The sequence below is a fragment of the Kogia breviceps genome, chromosome 17 (assembly GCF_026419965.1).
Source record: "Kogia breviceps isolate mKogBre1 chromosome 17, mKogBre1 haplotype 1, whole genome shotgun sequence".
Lineage (NCBI taxonomy): Eukaryota > Metazoa > Chordata > Mammalia > Artiodactyla > Physeteridae > Kogia > Kogia breviceps.
Genome location: NC_081326.1, coordinates 17,019,871 through 17,037,161, shown reverse-complemented (window position 1 = coordinate 17,037,161; position 17,291 = coordinate 17,019,871). Strand labels below are relative to the sequence as shown.

Below are 17,291 nucleotides of genomic sequence, written 5' to 3'. Positions count from 1 at the left end.
TAGTGAAATGATACTAATGTGTATGGTATTCTTATTTTTTTTCTATCACACCCTCCTATTGTTAACCTTCCACCTTTAGTTGATTGTTAGATGAAATTAGAGAAAACATGTTGGGCATTTTATGTACAGTTGCATTAACAATCATTGTCATATAGCTCTACATTTTTAATGTTTTCTCCTCTCTTGTTTATATTTCTCCCTACCCTAAATAAGGATTTCTACCCTTTACAATAGTTTCTTAAAGTGTCAGTTTTAAATAAAATTTTACAAGATGTGAGGCCTAACTCTCCAACTCCTTAACTTGCTCCATTTTTCATCACATTTTAATATACCATACACTTATTTATTTTTGTTATTATTTATTAACTCTCTTCCCTCACTAGAGTTTAAGCTGTACGGGGCCAGGAATCTTGTCAGTTTGTCCATTGATGTACTGCCGTTACTAGTATCTAAGTGGGATATATTCTCTCCTGGTTTTGATTCATAACCATAAGAATATCTTTTAAATATTTTGTGGCTTGGTTTCAACATATATTAGTGTGGGATGATACTTACACAAATACATTAGTTTAGAAGCTGAACTGTTTTGTATATGAATGAGCTTTTTAGGATGCTATTTAAAATACTTAGTCTTTTTTTCTTTTTTTAAAAATTAAGAGCATTTCATTGAGCGTGGTATTCTTCATTAAACAGTAATGTTCTCTGTCATACAACTGTAGTAGTACTTTTTTATACAGTCATACCCATCATCCTCAGCTGTCTGAAAAAGCAAAAACTTGAACTAATATATAAGCATGAGCATTGATGAAAATGATCAGAAGCCGAAGAGGTAAAGATGGCATCACTGGGGTGAAACACCATGTTTTAGCACCGTGCTACACAGAGTGTGGTCTGTGGACCTGTTACTGGCCTGTGCTTTTCATTTTATGAGGACTTGGAAAAATTGTACCTAATTTCTCCGGTTAATTTCAGTGAGGGAGTATAGTATGGTTTAAGAGCAAATGAAGCAATAAGTGTTAGCCAACGTTAAATGCCAGCACTGAAGATTGGTTAGGATTTGTTACATGAAAATAATGTGATATATTCACCAAAATAAGTAAACCCTTTTGCTTGGTAATGTATGGTGGGGCTAGGGAGGGGAAAACAGCAAATAAAAGAGAAAGAAAAGAGGAGAAAGAAAGAGAATGTCAGTGACTAGAAGTTAGATATTATGACAAGTTATTGATAGTCAAAGAGCTGATGACAGTTAAAGTGAAAACTGGGGCTATCAGGCTATCAGAACTATATACTGAAGGATCATGTGGGCCTGTAGACCTCACTTGTCTGAGGATGTCACAATAGAGTAATCATTATTGAAAAAAAACTTTTTGACATCTTTATTGGAGTCTAATTGCGAGTAATCATTACTAACAGACTAAATTATGTTCAATACACATAATGTCACGGATCTGTATTAGAGTTCAAAGTTTTACCATGTTCATTTAAAATTTTTTTGATATTTAAAAGTGTTAGTCTTCATCTATTTTATCTCATTTCCTGATCATGCCAGGGAAGCACATGGCATATTCAAACTTGGTTTAACATTATGGGTCTATGTTGGGACAGGCATTGATATTATCAGTTGGGGGAAATGGAACAGGACTGATTAGAACATAGTGATTATGGTTTTTTTTTTTTTCTCTTTTGGCTGTCCCACGTGGCATGCGGGATCTTAGTCCCCTGACCAGGGATCAGACCTGTGCCCCCTGCAGTGGAAGCATGGAGTGCTAACCACTGGACCGCCAGGGAAGTCCCATAGTGGTTAGAGTTTTTAAAGTGATCTTTAAATTGCTTTTACTCTTTTGTATAAAAACTGTATCTTGAGCTTTCCGAGGACTTTAAATCTCATAAGGCTAAGAGTAATAATATATGTGTCTGTTTTATTCTGTTGGCCTTTTTATGTCTCCACACTTGACCTTCGCTGTGAAGCAGCTACTCTAGTGACTCTTGGAGAAGTGGTAGTGGAGAAGAGGAAACGTTAAGCTCCTGGGCAGCCATTTCATGTTACATAAATACTCTCCTTGACCCCTGTAGTAAGCTCCAGTCATAGGGAAGAGTAAATCTCAAGAATAATCCCTCACGTGTACTGAAGTGGGAAAAAGTTTTAGAAACTGAACTTGTGTCACTCTTAAGTGCAGGGTCACACATCCTAGGATGTTGTAGTAGTCTAGAGATTCTCAGCCACCGTATGATGACGTACAGGAATGGCATTCAGTTTTGTGGTGTTTCCCAACATCTTGTCGTTGATAATAGTTAACTGCAAAATTTGTCAGTGGTTTTCTTACCCCCAAAAGTAGTAAATTTCAGTGGATTCATATCACTTAGATTCATTTGCATTCACGAGGAAGGAAAGAAAGGGAGTTGCTGGCTGGACTATAGAGCCACTGAAAAGCCAAGCCAGTTCTGAAAGTGTTAAATCTTTTTTTTCTCATGGTATTTAGATATATCAGGATCTTTTTTTACTGAGTATATAAACCCACTTGGATCTCTTAGAAGAGCTCAAATTCCTATGAGTTTTCCAGACTTGAGCCAACGCAAGATGAGGGCTAGATAGAATTTTCAGGTTTACTGTAGATTTGGGATGCTTTAAAACATTTAGATTCTGGGCCTGGCCTTTTTGCCTTGGAAGACAGATGTACTGCTGTACACAGTCTGGGAATAAAGTGCATATTTATAGATTGACTGAGATCATGTATCGCCAGGTATGTGTTAAATATTGAGAGAAGAATCATTTTAGGCACATTAAATTTACTCAGAAAATTAATTTTTATTTTTTAGGTGGTTCTAGTACTTAAAGAGTTAGGAAAATCAAACTTTATTTTTTAAGTGGATTGTCTACTCCAGCCACTGTTTTAAAAAAATATTTATTTTATTTGTTTATTTGGTTGCATCAGGTCTTAGTTGCGACAGGTGGGCTCCTTAGTTGCAGCTCGCCAGCTCCTTAGTTGTCGCATGCGAACTCTTAGTTGTGGCATGCATGTGGGATCTAGTTCCCTGACCAGGGATCGAACCTGGGCCCCCTGCATTGGGAGCGCGGAGTCTTTTCTTTGTGTGTGTGGTACGCGGGCCTCTCACCGCCGTGGCCCCTCCCGCTGCAGAGCACAGGCTCCACACGCGCAGGCTCAGCAGCCATGGCTCACGGGCCCAGCCGCTCCGCGGCATGTGTGGGATCCTCCCGGACCGGGGCACGAACCCGTGTCCCCTGCATTGGCAGGCGGACTCTCAACCACTGCGCCACCAGGGAAGCCCCATATATTTTTTTAATGCACAATTTTTCCCCTACTTTAACATATCTGAAATCAAGATATGTCTAATTAGTGGTGTGTAATTGTTTAATTGGTAGCAGTTTTCTTTTCCTAGTATTATGTAAAATAATAGTGTGTCTTATGATTGATGCTGTGTCTTAGATTCAGAGAACCATGGTATGTTTGTAATATATGTAATTATTTCCCATACCTCTCCAATTTAGGGACAGACAGGGTGATATTTGGCTATGAACCTTTGGAACTTAATTTTTCAGCCCCCTTAGCTCCCAGTAGTTTGTAAGTAGTTCTGCTTCTTTACTTAGTTACCTTCTGCAGTTATTTTCCAGTTATCTCCAGTTATCTCAATTCTAGACTTTCATTTTCACCACTGTTTAGGAAAGCAGCCAATGTTGCCCTGCTGGTCTAACAATCTGGTGGTATCACTGCTTTTGCTAGTGTTCTAATGCACGTGTTTCTCATCTACTTTTGCTAACACTTTGTCTTCAAAGTTAGGAGGTGAATGCTTCCTCGTGTTATGATAGCTTTCTGTTGATAGATGCTACATGGTATGATCTCTAAACACATGGTATTATCTCTAAACAGTTTTGCTAGTTCTTCACATTCTCAAGTGAGTATGAATTTTCCTTTATTTTTACAGTGAACTTTTTAAGTCCTCCTTTTTTAGTTTCTGTGTTCATATTCAGGGTTCTTAGAACCAGTTTCTTAGAAGAGTTAGAGGACCCTTGAGGGATCTGTTTGCTTACTTAAAGACACTTCCTGCCCTCTTTAATGATTATTGTTCCAGGAAGGATCCCTAAGTGTGAATTCCCTGTTTCTATGAGCCTGCCAGATACACTGTTTGACCTACTCTTATTTATTTATTTTTTTCCGGTAAGTTTTATTAGTACACTGGTAAATCATTAGTTTTATTAGTGTGCTTAGTAAGTACTCATTAACCCCCCAAATGTTCGTCCTGCTCTGTCTCTTTATTTCAGAGGATGTGGATGTGCACAGTAGTTTATTGCCTGATAGCAGAGACAGTAAGGGACTGGCATAAATTATCTTTTTAATGTAGTGACTCCACCCCTCAATTTAAAAACATGCTGCAGTGAATGTCTTGGATTCTGACCTGTGATACTGAAATTGAAATGATGAAGTGGATGATAGCCCCTTCTAATGAGGAGAGGTTGGAGCAGAAGTTCTGTATTAATCATCTTTCGCTGTGTGACACATTACCCCCAAATTTAGTAATTTGAAAGAACAAGCATTTATAATCCCATGTAATTCGAAGGGTCTTGAAGCAGAGAGTTGGATTCTGGCTTGAGTTTGCAGGCAGTATACTGGCCCCAGCTGTGGTCATCTGAAATCTTGGCTGGAACTGGAGATTCCAGATTGGAGATTCTTCCAAATCATCCATGGTTATTGGCAGGCGGCCCTAACCTTACCGCGTAGGCCTCTGAATTGGACTGTTCACAATTTGGCAAGTGATTCTAGAGAGAATGACCCAGATGTAAATCATAATCTTTCAGAACCTCATCTTGGGAGTGACATACCATCATTTCTGCTGTATTCTATCGGTTACACAGACCAACTCTGGTACAGTGTGCAAGGGAACTACACTAGGATGTGAATACCAGGAGGCAGTTACTTGGAGATTCTCTTGGAGTTTGGCTATACCACAGGCCCCTTTCTTTGTGGTCCTATAAGAAGTAGTGTCAGGGTGGGGAAAACTTTTCTTTTTCCACAGTGCTCTTCACCGTTATCTTCAGGAGACCTAGAATAATTACACCAACACGATTCTTCTTAACTTGCCTTTATATCCTGTTTCAGTTGGTAGCTATGCAAATCGACCTTCCTTTATATCTTAATTCAATAACAAGGGCTGTCTTCCTTGTCTTAGTAAAGTTTTCAAGGTCTGGAGGATTTCCACAGCAGTGTTTTCCCAAAATGTAGTCATTGAAAGAAGACTTTTCCAAGATGCCCTACACTGAGAGGATTCCAGTACTTTTGGAAGCCTGTATGTTACCTTCCTCCCCTTAGAGAATCATTGTGCAAGTTCGTATATCAGAAGTCTCTGAGAATTCGCTGGAAAAAAAAAAACCTTTTTTTTTTTGAGCCCACTGTTTCTGAAAATTTACTTGATCACAGAACCCACATTTGTTGACAGAACTAGAATAAATTAAAAACCCTCTTCTAACATAGACATTTATCACAAATATATTCCTCCTTTATTCAAAACAAGTTGTTTATGCAGCTTTATTTCTATATTTTGGATAATTAAAATTTTTCTAAACTAATTTTCAATTTGTAATTTTGCATTTTAGAAGGCAGCTGAGGTCAGAAATTGCAATTAGTTGACATCTTATTTTCCATGTTACTAGAAGTTATGATATTGTACCATCTGAGGAAAAGTTTTCACTTTTGGCAATTTAAAGAGCCATTGATTCTCAGCAAAGAAGGGCGGAGTTTCCTATTCTGTAGTGTTGTTAGACGGTGGTAAGCTTATTTAAAGGCGTTATGAATTGAAAAGATCTAGAAACATTGCTGTATTGATAGTAATATTTCACTGTCTAGAAAAATCAGAAACTAGCTTTTTTTTTTTTTTTTTTTTTTTTTTTTTGCGGTACGCGGGCCTCTTCACTGTTGTGGCCTCTCCCGTAGCGGAGCACAGGCTCCGCGGCCACGGCTCATGGGCCCAGCTGCTCCACTGCATGTGGGATCCTCCCAGACCGGGGCAGGAACCCATGTCCGCAGCATCGGCAGGCAGACTCTCAACCACTGCGCCACCAGGGAAGCCCAGAAACTAGCTTTTAAGTAGAGAGTTGCTTGGAGTTCTGAACAGAAATCCATGCTTGTGTGCTTTAATCCAACAAAAGATGTTCATTAAGAATCTTTATAATGTTACATGCACTTCTAATAACATTGGTTATTTTACTTTTAAACCCGTAAATTATGGGCTGCTGTGGTTTTTGTTTTGCTTTGTTGTATACTGAAAAAGAATGTCCACTGATGATAACAAGGGAAGAATTGAACAATAAAAGCTGTACAAACAAGAATGCAAATACATAGCCATTTTGGGTCATCTAGTATGTGAAAAAATAACTATGTATCTCAGGCCCTGGTATGTTATATTCTGGTGTTGAAAGATTAAATTATATGTGAATGATTCTATTTTAAGAAAATAAATAGGGGCTGTAAATTGTAAATTAAAATTATTTTAAACTTTTTCAGAAGACTTTTTAACTTAATATAGTTCTTCTGGAAAGCCTGTCTGTCTGAAATAATGCATTCTTTAAGGATTATGGAGAACTGTGGTTTTTATAATTGAAAAGCAGTAAAGGAAACCCTGCTAAAACTTTTAAGCATTTATAACCTTATAACTTTCCTGGAGTAGTTTTGAAGTTTTTTCGGTAACTGGCTGCTCTTCATAACCACTTTACAGCATCAGTGTTTACAAATATATTTAGAAATATTTTGACAATAGATTGTGAGTTATAGGACAGGCAATTAAAAATTTGAGAATTAGGCATGTAAAATATATAGAAGATGTAAGGGGCTTGTAAAGGAAAAGGCATGAGCAGTTGGACGAAATTTAATCAAGGATTTCAGACTGTGTGAATACAAATATATTATGTTGTAAGGAAAAAAAGTACAAGTTATTATTGATATTCTTTTCTAGAAACGACTACAGAAAGAACTGTTGGCTTTGCAAAATGACCCACCTCCCGGAATGACTTTAAATGAAAAGAGTGTTCAAAATTCAATTACACAGTAAGTGTTTAAGTTTTAAAGTACTTGTTTGTTTTTCTTTTGTTATCAATGTAATGTATGAATATATACTCATTTAAAAAATACAGAATTATTTTCTTATTTCATCCCATTCTCTTCCACCAAGAGGTAAGTACAGTAAACAGATCTTATTCTGTGCATTTATATATACAATTTTGTTTTATAAAAGTTTCCTGGGCTTCCCTGGTGGCACAGTGGTTGAGAGTCTGCCTGCCGATGCAGGGGACATGGGTTCGTGCCCTGGTCGGGGAGGATCCCACATGCTGCAGGGCGGCTGGGCCCGTGAGCCATGGCCGCTGAGCCTGTGTGTCCGGAGGCCTGTGATCCGCAGCGGGAGAGGCTGCTAATGAGGCAGCGTTTAAAAACTTTGTTATGAAATGTTCTTCACCTGTAATAGAGCAGTTTGGTATGAGGTTATTTAGCAGACTTTTCAAGAACATTTAAGGCTCTGAAGAGAATGCCAGTCAAGAGGTATCTCTATCCCTGTCCCCTGAACATATTACGTAGTTGCTTTCTTTACAGAAGGGTAGCTAAATGAATGTCAGACTCTTAGCATTCTCATTTAATAATAAGAAACTTTTCCATGAGGGCGAAAAAGTGAAGGGTAGAAGGAGGACATAGAAGTGTTCTCTAGTTTAGCGCCTTCCGTGGGAGTGGGGCAGAAGTCTCTTCCCAGGTGTGTGCCAGGAAGGGTAGAGATATGGGTCCCCTCTGTTAGAAATGAGCATTGGAATTAGTTTAAAGTGTTTTCAAGAGTATCATCCTAAGATTTCACCACCCAGTGTGGTCTGTCCTTACCACTCCTTTGATTTAACAATTCTGTCAGACAAGGGTAAATGTTCTAAAATGGGAAATTTTTAAGCAGTTGACTCTCTCCTTAAAAAAATCCTCCAAAAATGTAAAAGGTTTAGAAGTCAACAAGAAAAAGTTTACTATAGACCAACTTGCAGGACAAATTGAACAATTCAAATATTTAGTGATATTCTGGGTCCAAAGAGCAAAAGTGACCAAAGCTCACACAACAGGGACATATTTATTTTCAGAAGAAACAATTTTGGTTACCTTTGACTTTGACATTTGAGTCAGTACTTAAGACAGGAGCCAAGCTTTAAGAACAGGAATATGAAGAAGGGGTATGTTGATGTTTGAATGGATATACTGATGTTTGAAAATGTAGTATGGGGGACTTCCCTGGTGGTCCAGTGGTTAGAATTCCATGCTTCAACTGTAGGGGGCATGGGTTCGATCCCTGGTCTGGGAACTAAGATTCCCCATGCTGTACAGCACAGCCAAAAAAAAAAAGAAAATGTAGTGTGTATTACTACATACTATAGATACTATAGAGTATCTAGCTCTATAACGATCTCTTTAAAACATTGCTGGGTTCTCAGTTGACTGAGCAGTTTTAGATTCACTGCCAAATGAGTGGAAGGTACAGAGATTTCCCATGGACCCTCTGCTCTCACACATGCCGTAGCCTCTCTAATATATCAGCATCCCCCACCAAAGTGGCACATTTGTTAGAACTGATGACCCTACACTGACATGTCATAATCACTCAAAGTCTGTAGTTTACATTACAATTCACTCTTATTCTATGGATTTGGATAAATGTATAGCGACATGTGTCATCATTATGTTATCATACAGTACTTTCACTGCCCTAAAAATCCTCTGTGCTTCCATCTATTCATCCTTTGTCCCCTCCCACCAACCCCTGGGAACCACTGATCTTTTTACTGTCTCCATAGTTTTCCCTTTTCCAGAGTGTCATCATATAGTTAGAATCACACAGTGTGTAACCTTTTCAGATTGGCTTCTTTCACTTAGTAATATTCATTTAAGGTTCTTCTATGTCTTTTCATGGCTCTCAATTGACTTTTCATGTATCTCAAACAGAATTTAAAATGGAGCACACATTTAGAGTATAAAGCATCTGTTCTATATGATTAAACAAGTGACTCTTTCTTGTTCTGTATTATTAAACAGGTGGTTTATACTCCATTTTCATCTTTTTTCCTCTTTACCTTTATTAACCTGCCTCAGAATATCCTATAAGAGCTAGCCCTATAGTTTTCAAGGAATTAGGTACCAATCGTTTCCACTTTCAACCTTTACTTTTTTGGGGGTGGGGAGGAACTACACAACACAATGATTTATAAAAAGTTAAAGGACCATTTTACATTTTTAAAATTGAAATATTGGTATAGATATTTCTACCACAAATTATAACTACTGAGTCTTCCCTGGTGGCACAGTGGTTAAGAGTCCGCCTGCCATTGCAGGGGACATGGGTTCGAGCCCTGGTCTGGGAAGATCCCGCATGCCGAGGAGCAAGTAAGCCCGTGCACCACAACTACTGAACCCACGTGCCGCAGCTACTGGACCCCAAGTGCCTAGAGCCTGTGCTCCACAACAAGAGAAGCCACCACAAAAAATGAGAAGCCCATGCACCCCAACGAAGAGTAGCCCCCACTCGCCGCAACTAGAGAAAGCCCACATGCATCAATGGAGACCCAACGCAGCCAAAAATAAAATAAATAAATAAACTTACTAAAAAAAATTTGGTTTGTAATTCTTCCACTTTGGAGATAATGCTTCAGTGGAAGGGGAGTCCTAAACACTAGACCACCAGGGAATTCCCAAGATCTAATTTTTATTAGACTATTTTCATATCCTGGAAGATGGTCCAAAGGTAATAAAACTTTTGTGGTTCATTTACAGTAAATTATTTTAAAAGAAAAAGTCTTGCCTGACAAACATCTCCAAGTGACAGGTTTATTCTGTAGCATAATCAGGCCATGGCAGAAGCTGAAGCAAAAGATAGACATCAGAGCAATCAGAGATAGGGCAGAAAAGCAATGTTTTGATGTAACTACTGACCTATTTTGAAAAAATGATTTATTACTTGGGGAATTCCCTGACAGTCCAGTGGTTAAGACTTGATACTCTCACCGCCACATCCCAGGTTCAGTCCCTGGTCTGGGAACTAAAATCCTGCAAGCTGTGCAGCGCAGCCAAAATAAAGGAAAAAAAATTGTTGTTTAAATGGGATTATATGGGATGGGGTCTATGGGGTAAGGAAGATGATGAAAGCACATTAAGCTTTGTGGAAGACAGTTTGGTAGCATGTAGACCTTAAAAAATATGCGTATCATATACTTTGACCTAATAAATCAACCTATACACTGTCCTAAGGAAGGAATAGAGATACAGAAAGATTGACTTAGAACTAATTAAATAGGGAAATGGTTTCTCAATGTAGTAAAGTAAAATGGCACCCTTTGAGTTACAGTCCATAGACATCATATCGTGTAAGGCAAAAATTTTTTGTAGTCATAATTGCCTTTGAACATCCCTTGAGAGAGGCTGTATTGGTATATATCCTGTATTAATATATCCAACAAAGCTAGTTTTTCCTTGAGAGTGGCATAGATGGCTGTTTCTTTGATTAGGAGCCATGAATGTGTGAAAAATACCTGTTTTAAACATTAGAATCACAGAACAATGAGTATTCATTCACAGGAGGTTAAGAAGTGAGACTTCTCCCATCATCCTTACTCTGGGGCTCATGAGTGGAATTGTGAACATTGGTGGTTTGAATGTAATGTAATTTAAGTGTGCACCTAATGCAACTCTGCTGGACTTGGAGTCCATTGATATAGAAACTGCAAAATGACTAGAATGAAATGTACCCTAAAAACTTTAACAGTGATTATCTTTGGGTGATTTTTGTTTTATTTACGCTTATGTAAATTTTCTGTAGTGAACATATGTTACTTTTTAAATAAGCAAAATGTTAGTTTAAATTTTCCTGCACGATGTTGAGAAGTATGCCTTCTTTGACCTATCTCACCCATATATTGCAAGGTGTCTCTTAGCTGTTATTTAAGAGCTATGCTTGGATAGGTCACATGTCAATTTATGGTACATTATGTGTCCTAAGAATTGCCTTATAAACAGAACAAAAGGGCACCAAGAAGTCCTGTGATTTTTTTCTTGGACTGTAGCAGCATAGTAGGTGGGAGTGGGGGGTGGGGCTAAAAAGGGATGTTCATGGCTAGGAAGGACTTACTTTGGTGGGGTTTTTTTTGGTTGTTGGTGGTGGTGGGGTTTTTTTTTGTTGTTGGTTTGTTTTTTGGCTGCACCATGTGGCATGTGGGATCTTACTTCCCTGACCAGGGATCGAACCTGTGCCCCCTGCAGTGGAAGCATGGAGTCTTAACCACTGGACCACCAGGGAAGTCCTGTTTGTTTGTTTTAAATTTAACTTTAGTTGATTTACAATGTTGTGTTAGTTTCAGGTGTACAGCTTCAGATTCTTTTCCATTATAGGTTATAAGATACTGAATATAGGTCCCTGTGCTATTATACACAGTAAATCCTTGTTGTTTATCTATTTTATACATAGTGGTGTATATCTATTAATCCCATACTCCTAATTTATCCCTTCCCCTCCCCTTTCCCCTTTGGTAACCATAAGTTTGTTTCTTATGTCTGTGAGTCTTTCTGTTTTGTAAGTAAGTTGATTTGTATTCTTTTTTTAGATTCCACATATAAGAAATGTCATATAATATTTGTCTTTCTCTGTCTGACTTACTTCACTTACTGTGATAATTTTTAGGTCCATCCATGTTGCTGCAAATGGCAATATTTTGTTCTTTGTAGCTGAGTAATATTCCATTGTATATATACATCTTTTTGTTTATATATATATATATATTTTGAAGTATAGTAGATTTACAATTTTGTACCTATCTCTGCTGTACAGCAAAGTGACTCAGTTATATACATACATTCTTTTCTTAATATTCTTTTCTATTATGGTTTATCACAAGATACTGAATATAGTTCCCTGTGCTATACATTAGGACCTTGTTGTTTATCCATTCTAAATGTAATAGTTTGCATCTACCCATCCCAAACTCCCAGTCCATCCCTCTCTCTCCCCCTACCCCCTTGGCAACCACAAGTCTGTTCTCTGTGAGTCTGTTTCTGTTTTGTAGATAGGTTCATTTGTGCCATATTTTAGATTCCACATATAAGTGATACCATGTGGTATTTGTCTTTCTCTTTCTTACTTCACTTAGTAATGATAATCTCTAGTTGCATCCATGTTGCTGCAAATGGCCTTATTTCGTTGTTTTTTATGGCTCAGTAGTATTCCATTGTGTATATGTACCACATCTTTATCCATTCATCTGTCAGTGGACATTTAGGTTGTTTCCATGTTTGGCTGTTGTGAACAGTGCTATGAACATATATAGTTCATATATATGAACTATAGTTTGAATTATAGTTTTGTCTGGGTATATGCCCAGGAGTGAGATTTCTGGATCATATGGTAATTCTAGTTTTCGTTTTTTAAGGAACCTCTATACTGTTTTCCTTAGCGGCTGCATTCCCACCAACAGTGTAGGAGAGTTCCCTTTTCTCCACACCCTCTCCAGCATTTATTGTTTGTAGACTTTTTGATGATGGCCATTCTGACTTGTGTGAGGTGATACCTCATTGTAATTTTGATTTTCATTCCTCTAATAATTGGCGATTTGAAGCATCTTTCTTGTGCCTGTTGGCCATCTGTATGTCTTCTTTGGAGAAATGTCTGTTTAGGTCTTCTGCTTATTTTTTGATTGGGTTGTTTGTTTTTTTGATATTTAGTTGTATGAGCTGTTTGTATATTTTGGAAATTAAGCCCTCGTCCATCTCATTTTTTGCAAATATTTTCTCCCAGTTTGTAGGTTGTCTTTTCATTTTGTTGATGGTTTCCTGTGCTGTGCAAAAGCTTATAAGTTTGATTAGGAGGAAGGACCTAGTTTTAAAGAGAATAGGTTTTTTTGTTTTTGTTTTTTTAATGCAGATTTTGCATTATATTTTATTTACTGTGTATTGGTTCTGATGTGAGGAATGTACTAGGTTTTTTGCATATGTAACGTGATGTATCTTTCCAACAACACTTCGAGGTGACTTTTTTTTTAACTTTAGCAGTTAAGTTTTAAAAATACCTATTTTACAATTGAAGTACTTAAAACAGGAGAGGTAAAACAGCTTACTCAGGGCCCCACAGCTAATTAAGGGACAGATCTGTCTAATTTTACTGTAAAATATTGCCTCTTGGGTCTGTGGTCGCATCTTTTATTACCATGTAAGGTATTTAGCGTGCATTGGGAAAGTGAATAGCCATATTCTTAAGGTTTATATGTGTTCCAGCCTGATTGCTTTCAGAGAGTAGGCACATTTATTATTTTACATATTCCTAAGTCCATAATATGTGAGGTGCTCAACAGAACCCCAACAGTATATCCTCAATCTTCCTTTTGTTTCTCTGTATTTAAAATAATAAGTTTTTATACCTGAAAAGTATAAGATTAAAGGAATTGACCAGGTATACGATAATTGTGGCATGGATATAATTAGGAACTCATTTTGCTTCTAAATTCTGCCCCGTCATCTTTGTCATAATAATCTCTGTTCCTCTACCTGCACTATTTTTTTTTTTTAAAGAACAAGAGATAGTTCTTGTTATAAGAATATAATTATGAACAGATTTATATTCATGATTGTTATATATGAAAACAAGGTAAGCTTACATAGATGCCATAGAAATCTATTTGGGGTTTTATTAAACAATTGAAACATAATGAGAGACAAAGGAAGGGCCTTCCAGAGCCTTAACTAGCTATCAGAATAAGTGTACTGATGTCAAGTTAGCTTCCTTTTTCCTGTTTAGCCTTCTCTAGAATGCTGATGAGAAAATTGGTCTGATAGCTACAGTTCTCTGTAGTCATTGCTGATGCTGATTTCTCTCATACCTTCTAAAATAATTGATATCAGAAAGGCAACTGATTAGTTTGATGTTATCTATAAAATCTTTTCCATAATTATAAAGATAGTCTGAAAAAATAAGGTAGCATGAATTGAGTAGGAAGAGTGCAGGCTTTGGTGTCAGCACACCTAAGTTAGGTTTTATTTTGTTTTTTTTTTCCAGACCTGGGCTAAAATTTCGCTCTGTCCTTTGTTAGCTGTCTCTCCTTGATCTAGCTATTTAACTGGAGTGTCAGAGAAGGAAATAGGGTCAGGGGTATTAATACCTACTCCTATAATTGTTGGGAGGATGAAGTGTGTTGTTATACATGAATGACTGTTGTCCCAGTGCCTGGCATAGAGGAATACTCGGTGTTCTCTTTTCTCCTTCTCACCCCAATCCTTTATAACTGAAGTTTAATTTTTTTTTTTCTATTCTAGGTGGATTGTAGATATGGAAGGTGCACCAGGTACCTTATATGAAGGGGAAAAATTTCAACTTCTATTTAAGTTTAGTAGTCGATATCCTTTTGACTCTCCTCAGGTAACTGTTTTGCTTTTTAAATTTTTATTGTATTTTTGGATTATAGCAAAATGCTAAATTAGCGATTTTTGACTAAGTAAAAACTTTTAAAAGAAATTCATTATGTGAATAGATTTGTTCCTTTATCTTATTTATAATATAATCAAGATCATGTGAACATTTTACCTTATTGAGATAAGGGCTTTGCTGCTTTTGTACTTCTGAAAACTTAAGACTGTTTCTTATCCATTCATGTTAAGCAGAAAAAAGGGATGGAAATCTAACACAGGCCCATGGGTTGTGGGAGAATTTAGCATTTGGAATAACTGGAGGCACGTCTTCCTAGATAAGATGATGATAGAATGACATTGTTAAGAGGCACATGCTTTGGGGGAAGGAGCACTTCTTTGATTTCGCATTGACACGCTGTCTTTTGCAGCCTTTTAGTATTGCAAGGGCAGAATATATTATTACAAGATGTTAAATATCTAGACATCAGCCCCAAATCTGATCATTATAATTTGAGGCAGAGTCAATTTAGTTAATGTCTTAAAACTTGGACAAGGGATAATGGTGGTAGAGAAAAAATTTTGAGAGCTGCTTAACTGTGGTGAATGATTAATCCTTGGAGGTTAGAGAAAAGGAGACTCTAGGATGAATTCCAGATTTCTGGCTTGGTAAGATGGGTAATGAGTTACTAGTAGCAAAATGATAAGACAGTGCCCAGCTCTGTGTAGCATTGCTAGGTAATGAGGTGTTGTGGATAGTGAAATTTCCCAAATAACCTGAAATTCAACGTGTGAGGTGCTAAAATATGCTATTTTTGAGGAAATTCATTGCTGCTTTAAATAGAATATACCAAACAGCTTAATCAGTTCTCTTAGCCATGTAAGAGTATAGATGGAAGTCAATTATTGTATTGTGCTATAGATAAAGAGATGATTGTTTTAAGGCGTAGAATTAAATGGAAACGGACTCCTTGAGTTCTAAAGTTTCCATGTGAGCAGAAAATTAAGAGGTTGAGGGCTCCTTTTTATCTTTTTCATAAAAATAAGGCAAAGATGTATGTATTGTCATGACCTCTAGGCTTCTGTAATAACCATGTGTAGACTGTAATCAAAAACGAAAGCAAATGTATTCCTTCTCTCCAGAAAATGATCTTCATTTTCTGTTGTTGCCTTTCGGCTTATCAGCATCATCTTACTGTTATTGCTTGAAGGCAGTGAGGTATCCACTTGTCACCTTCAACCTAAGTTCGTTGAAGGTATCTGGAAGAATACGACTCACCAGCTCAGAAACTTTGCCTAGGGGACTATTGGAGAAGGCTTACTCTGGGAACTCACAAATTTTTCATCAGAGGGAAATAATATTTCTGTAAACATGAAACCAAGTGAAAAGCGTTCTCTAAACTCTCAGTTTTTAATTCTAAATCAAATGTCAAACTTAACCATCAGTTGAATTTCATCTTTAATATTTGTAATAAATTTAATAAATTTATTTGTAATAAATTCTATCATCTTATCTCATATTCCTTTTATCCTCCTTCACTGGTTTTACTCCTACTCGCTGGTCTGATTTTGGTGTCCTCTGGGTTCTTTTTTTTTTTGACATTATTATTATTATTTTTTAAATGAATTATTTATTTTTGGCCACGTCTGGTCTTAGTTGTGGCATGTGGGCTCTTCGTTGCAGCATGTGGCCTTCTCTCTAGTTGTGATGAGCATGGACTCAGTAGTTGCAGCATGTGGGCTTAGTTGCCTCACGGCATGTGGGCTCTTAGTTCCCAACCAGGGATCGAACCCGTATCCCCTGCGTTGGAAGGCGGATTCTTAACCACCGGACCACCAAGGAAGTCCCATCCTCCAGGTTCTTTATTCAGCGCTCCCTTTTTCTTCTCACTTTTTAAAGTCTTTAACCATCCTAAGCCACTAACTCCCAGATCTCCAACTCTGTGTACAATCTTTCTGAGGTTTAATTTCACACCCTTATTGGACATCTCTACTTGAACACCTCCAGATGTCCAAATTTAACACAGCTAAACTCAGTTTTTTCTAATAACAAAATAAAAAGAGAATTTTTTCTTGGGTTTCTGTCCACCTATCTTCTCATGTTAAATTTATTTCCTTTTCCTCCCTCTTAAATGCAGTTTTTCAGATCCTTTCACAGACCTAAGACAGTCCACCACTTTTCTTACCTTATCGTCAGTGCTGTGTGGTCCAAGTGTTCAGCTTTTATTGGGACTTTTACAAAATAACCTCTAGTTGTTTCCACTCCTAGCCATCCTTTCACAGTGCTGTTAGGTTTATTTGAAGGTGCAGTTACCTCATTGGTTTTTGCACATACATCCAACACCACCATCCCCACCCTTCTTGGTAAATCCTGTGATGGTTCTTAATCAAGCTTAGCAGTCCAGTCCCTTTATGTTTGAGTCTGAACTGAAGCATTTTAGCCACACATTACCTCCATGCCTTCTAGTGTGTAGTAATATTTGCATCATACTTTATTAATGTAACCATTAAGTAATGTTATCTCTGAAAGTGAAAGATTACATGTAGAATGATGTGGAAACCCTAGGGCGGTTGTTTCCAATCTTTTGGAATATGAGGATTCCCTTTTAACATCAGTTAATTTATATATATATATATATATATAAATAATGTTCAAATATCCGTGATTGAGAAAATAACAGACCACTCTGAGTCCAGTAAATAGTTTAAAATTATTTTAAAATTCTATTAATCACATCATCTGTATGATTATAAAATAATTATAACATGTCCAGTAATCAAAGCTTGATGTACATATAGATTTCAAGATTTTTCTGATAATTAAAACTTTCCAAAGGTCCATTGCATTGCTCTGGATAAGGGCAGTAAAATTCCCCATTCACC

The 17,291-nt window shown here is 37.2% G+C and overlaps 1 protein-coding gene across 3 annotated transcripts in view; it reads left to right on the top strand.

The window, feature by feature from the left end:
- UBE2W (ubiquitin conjugating enzyme E2 W) overlaps positions 1-17,291 on the top strand; it is a 76,054-nt gene that overhangs the window by 34,761 nt on the left and 24,002 nt on the right. For all 3 annotated transcript variants that reach the window (XM_059042962.2, XM_067017262.1, XM_067017260.1), the window contains exons 2-3: positions 6,964-7,055; positions 14,319-14,421. In XM_059042962.2, the coding sequence (XP_058898945.1) occupies positions 6,964-7,055; positions 14,319-14,421 (195 nt within the window). The remainder of the gene's footprint in view (positions 1-6,963; positions 7,056-14,318; positions 14,422-17,291) is intronic.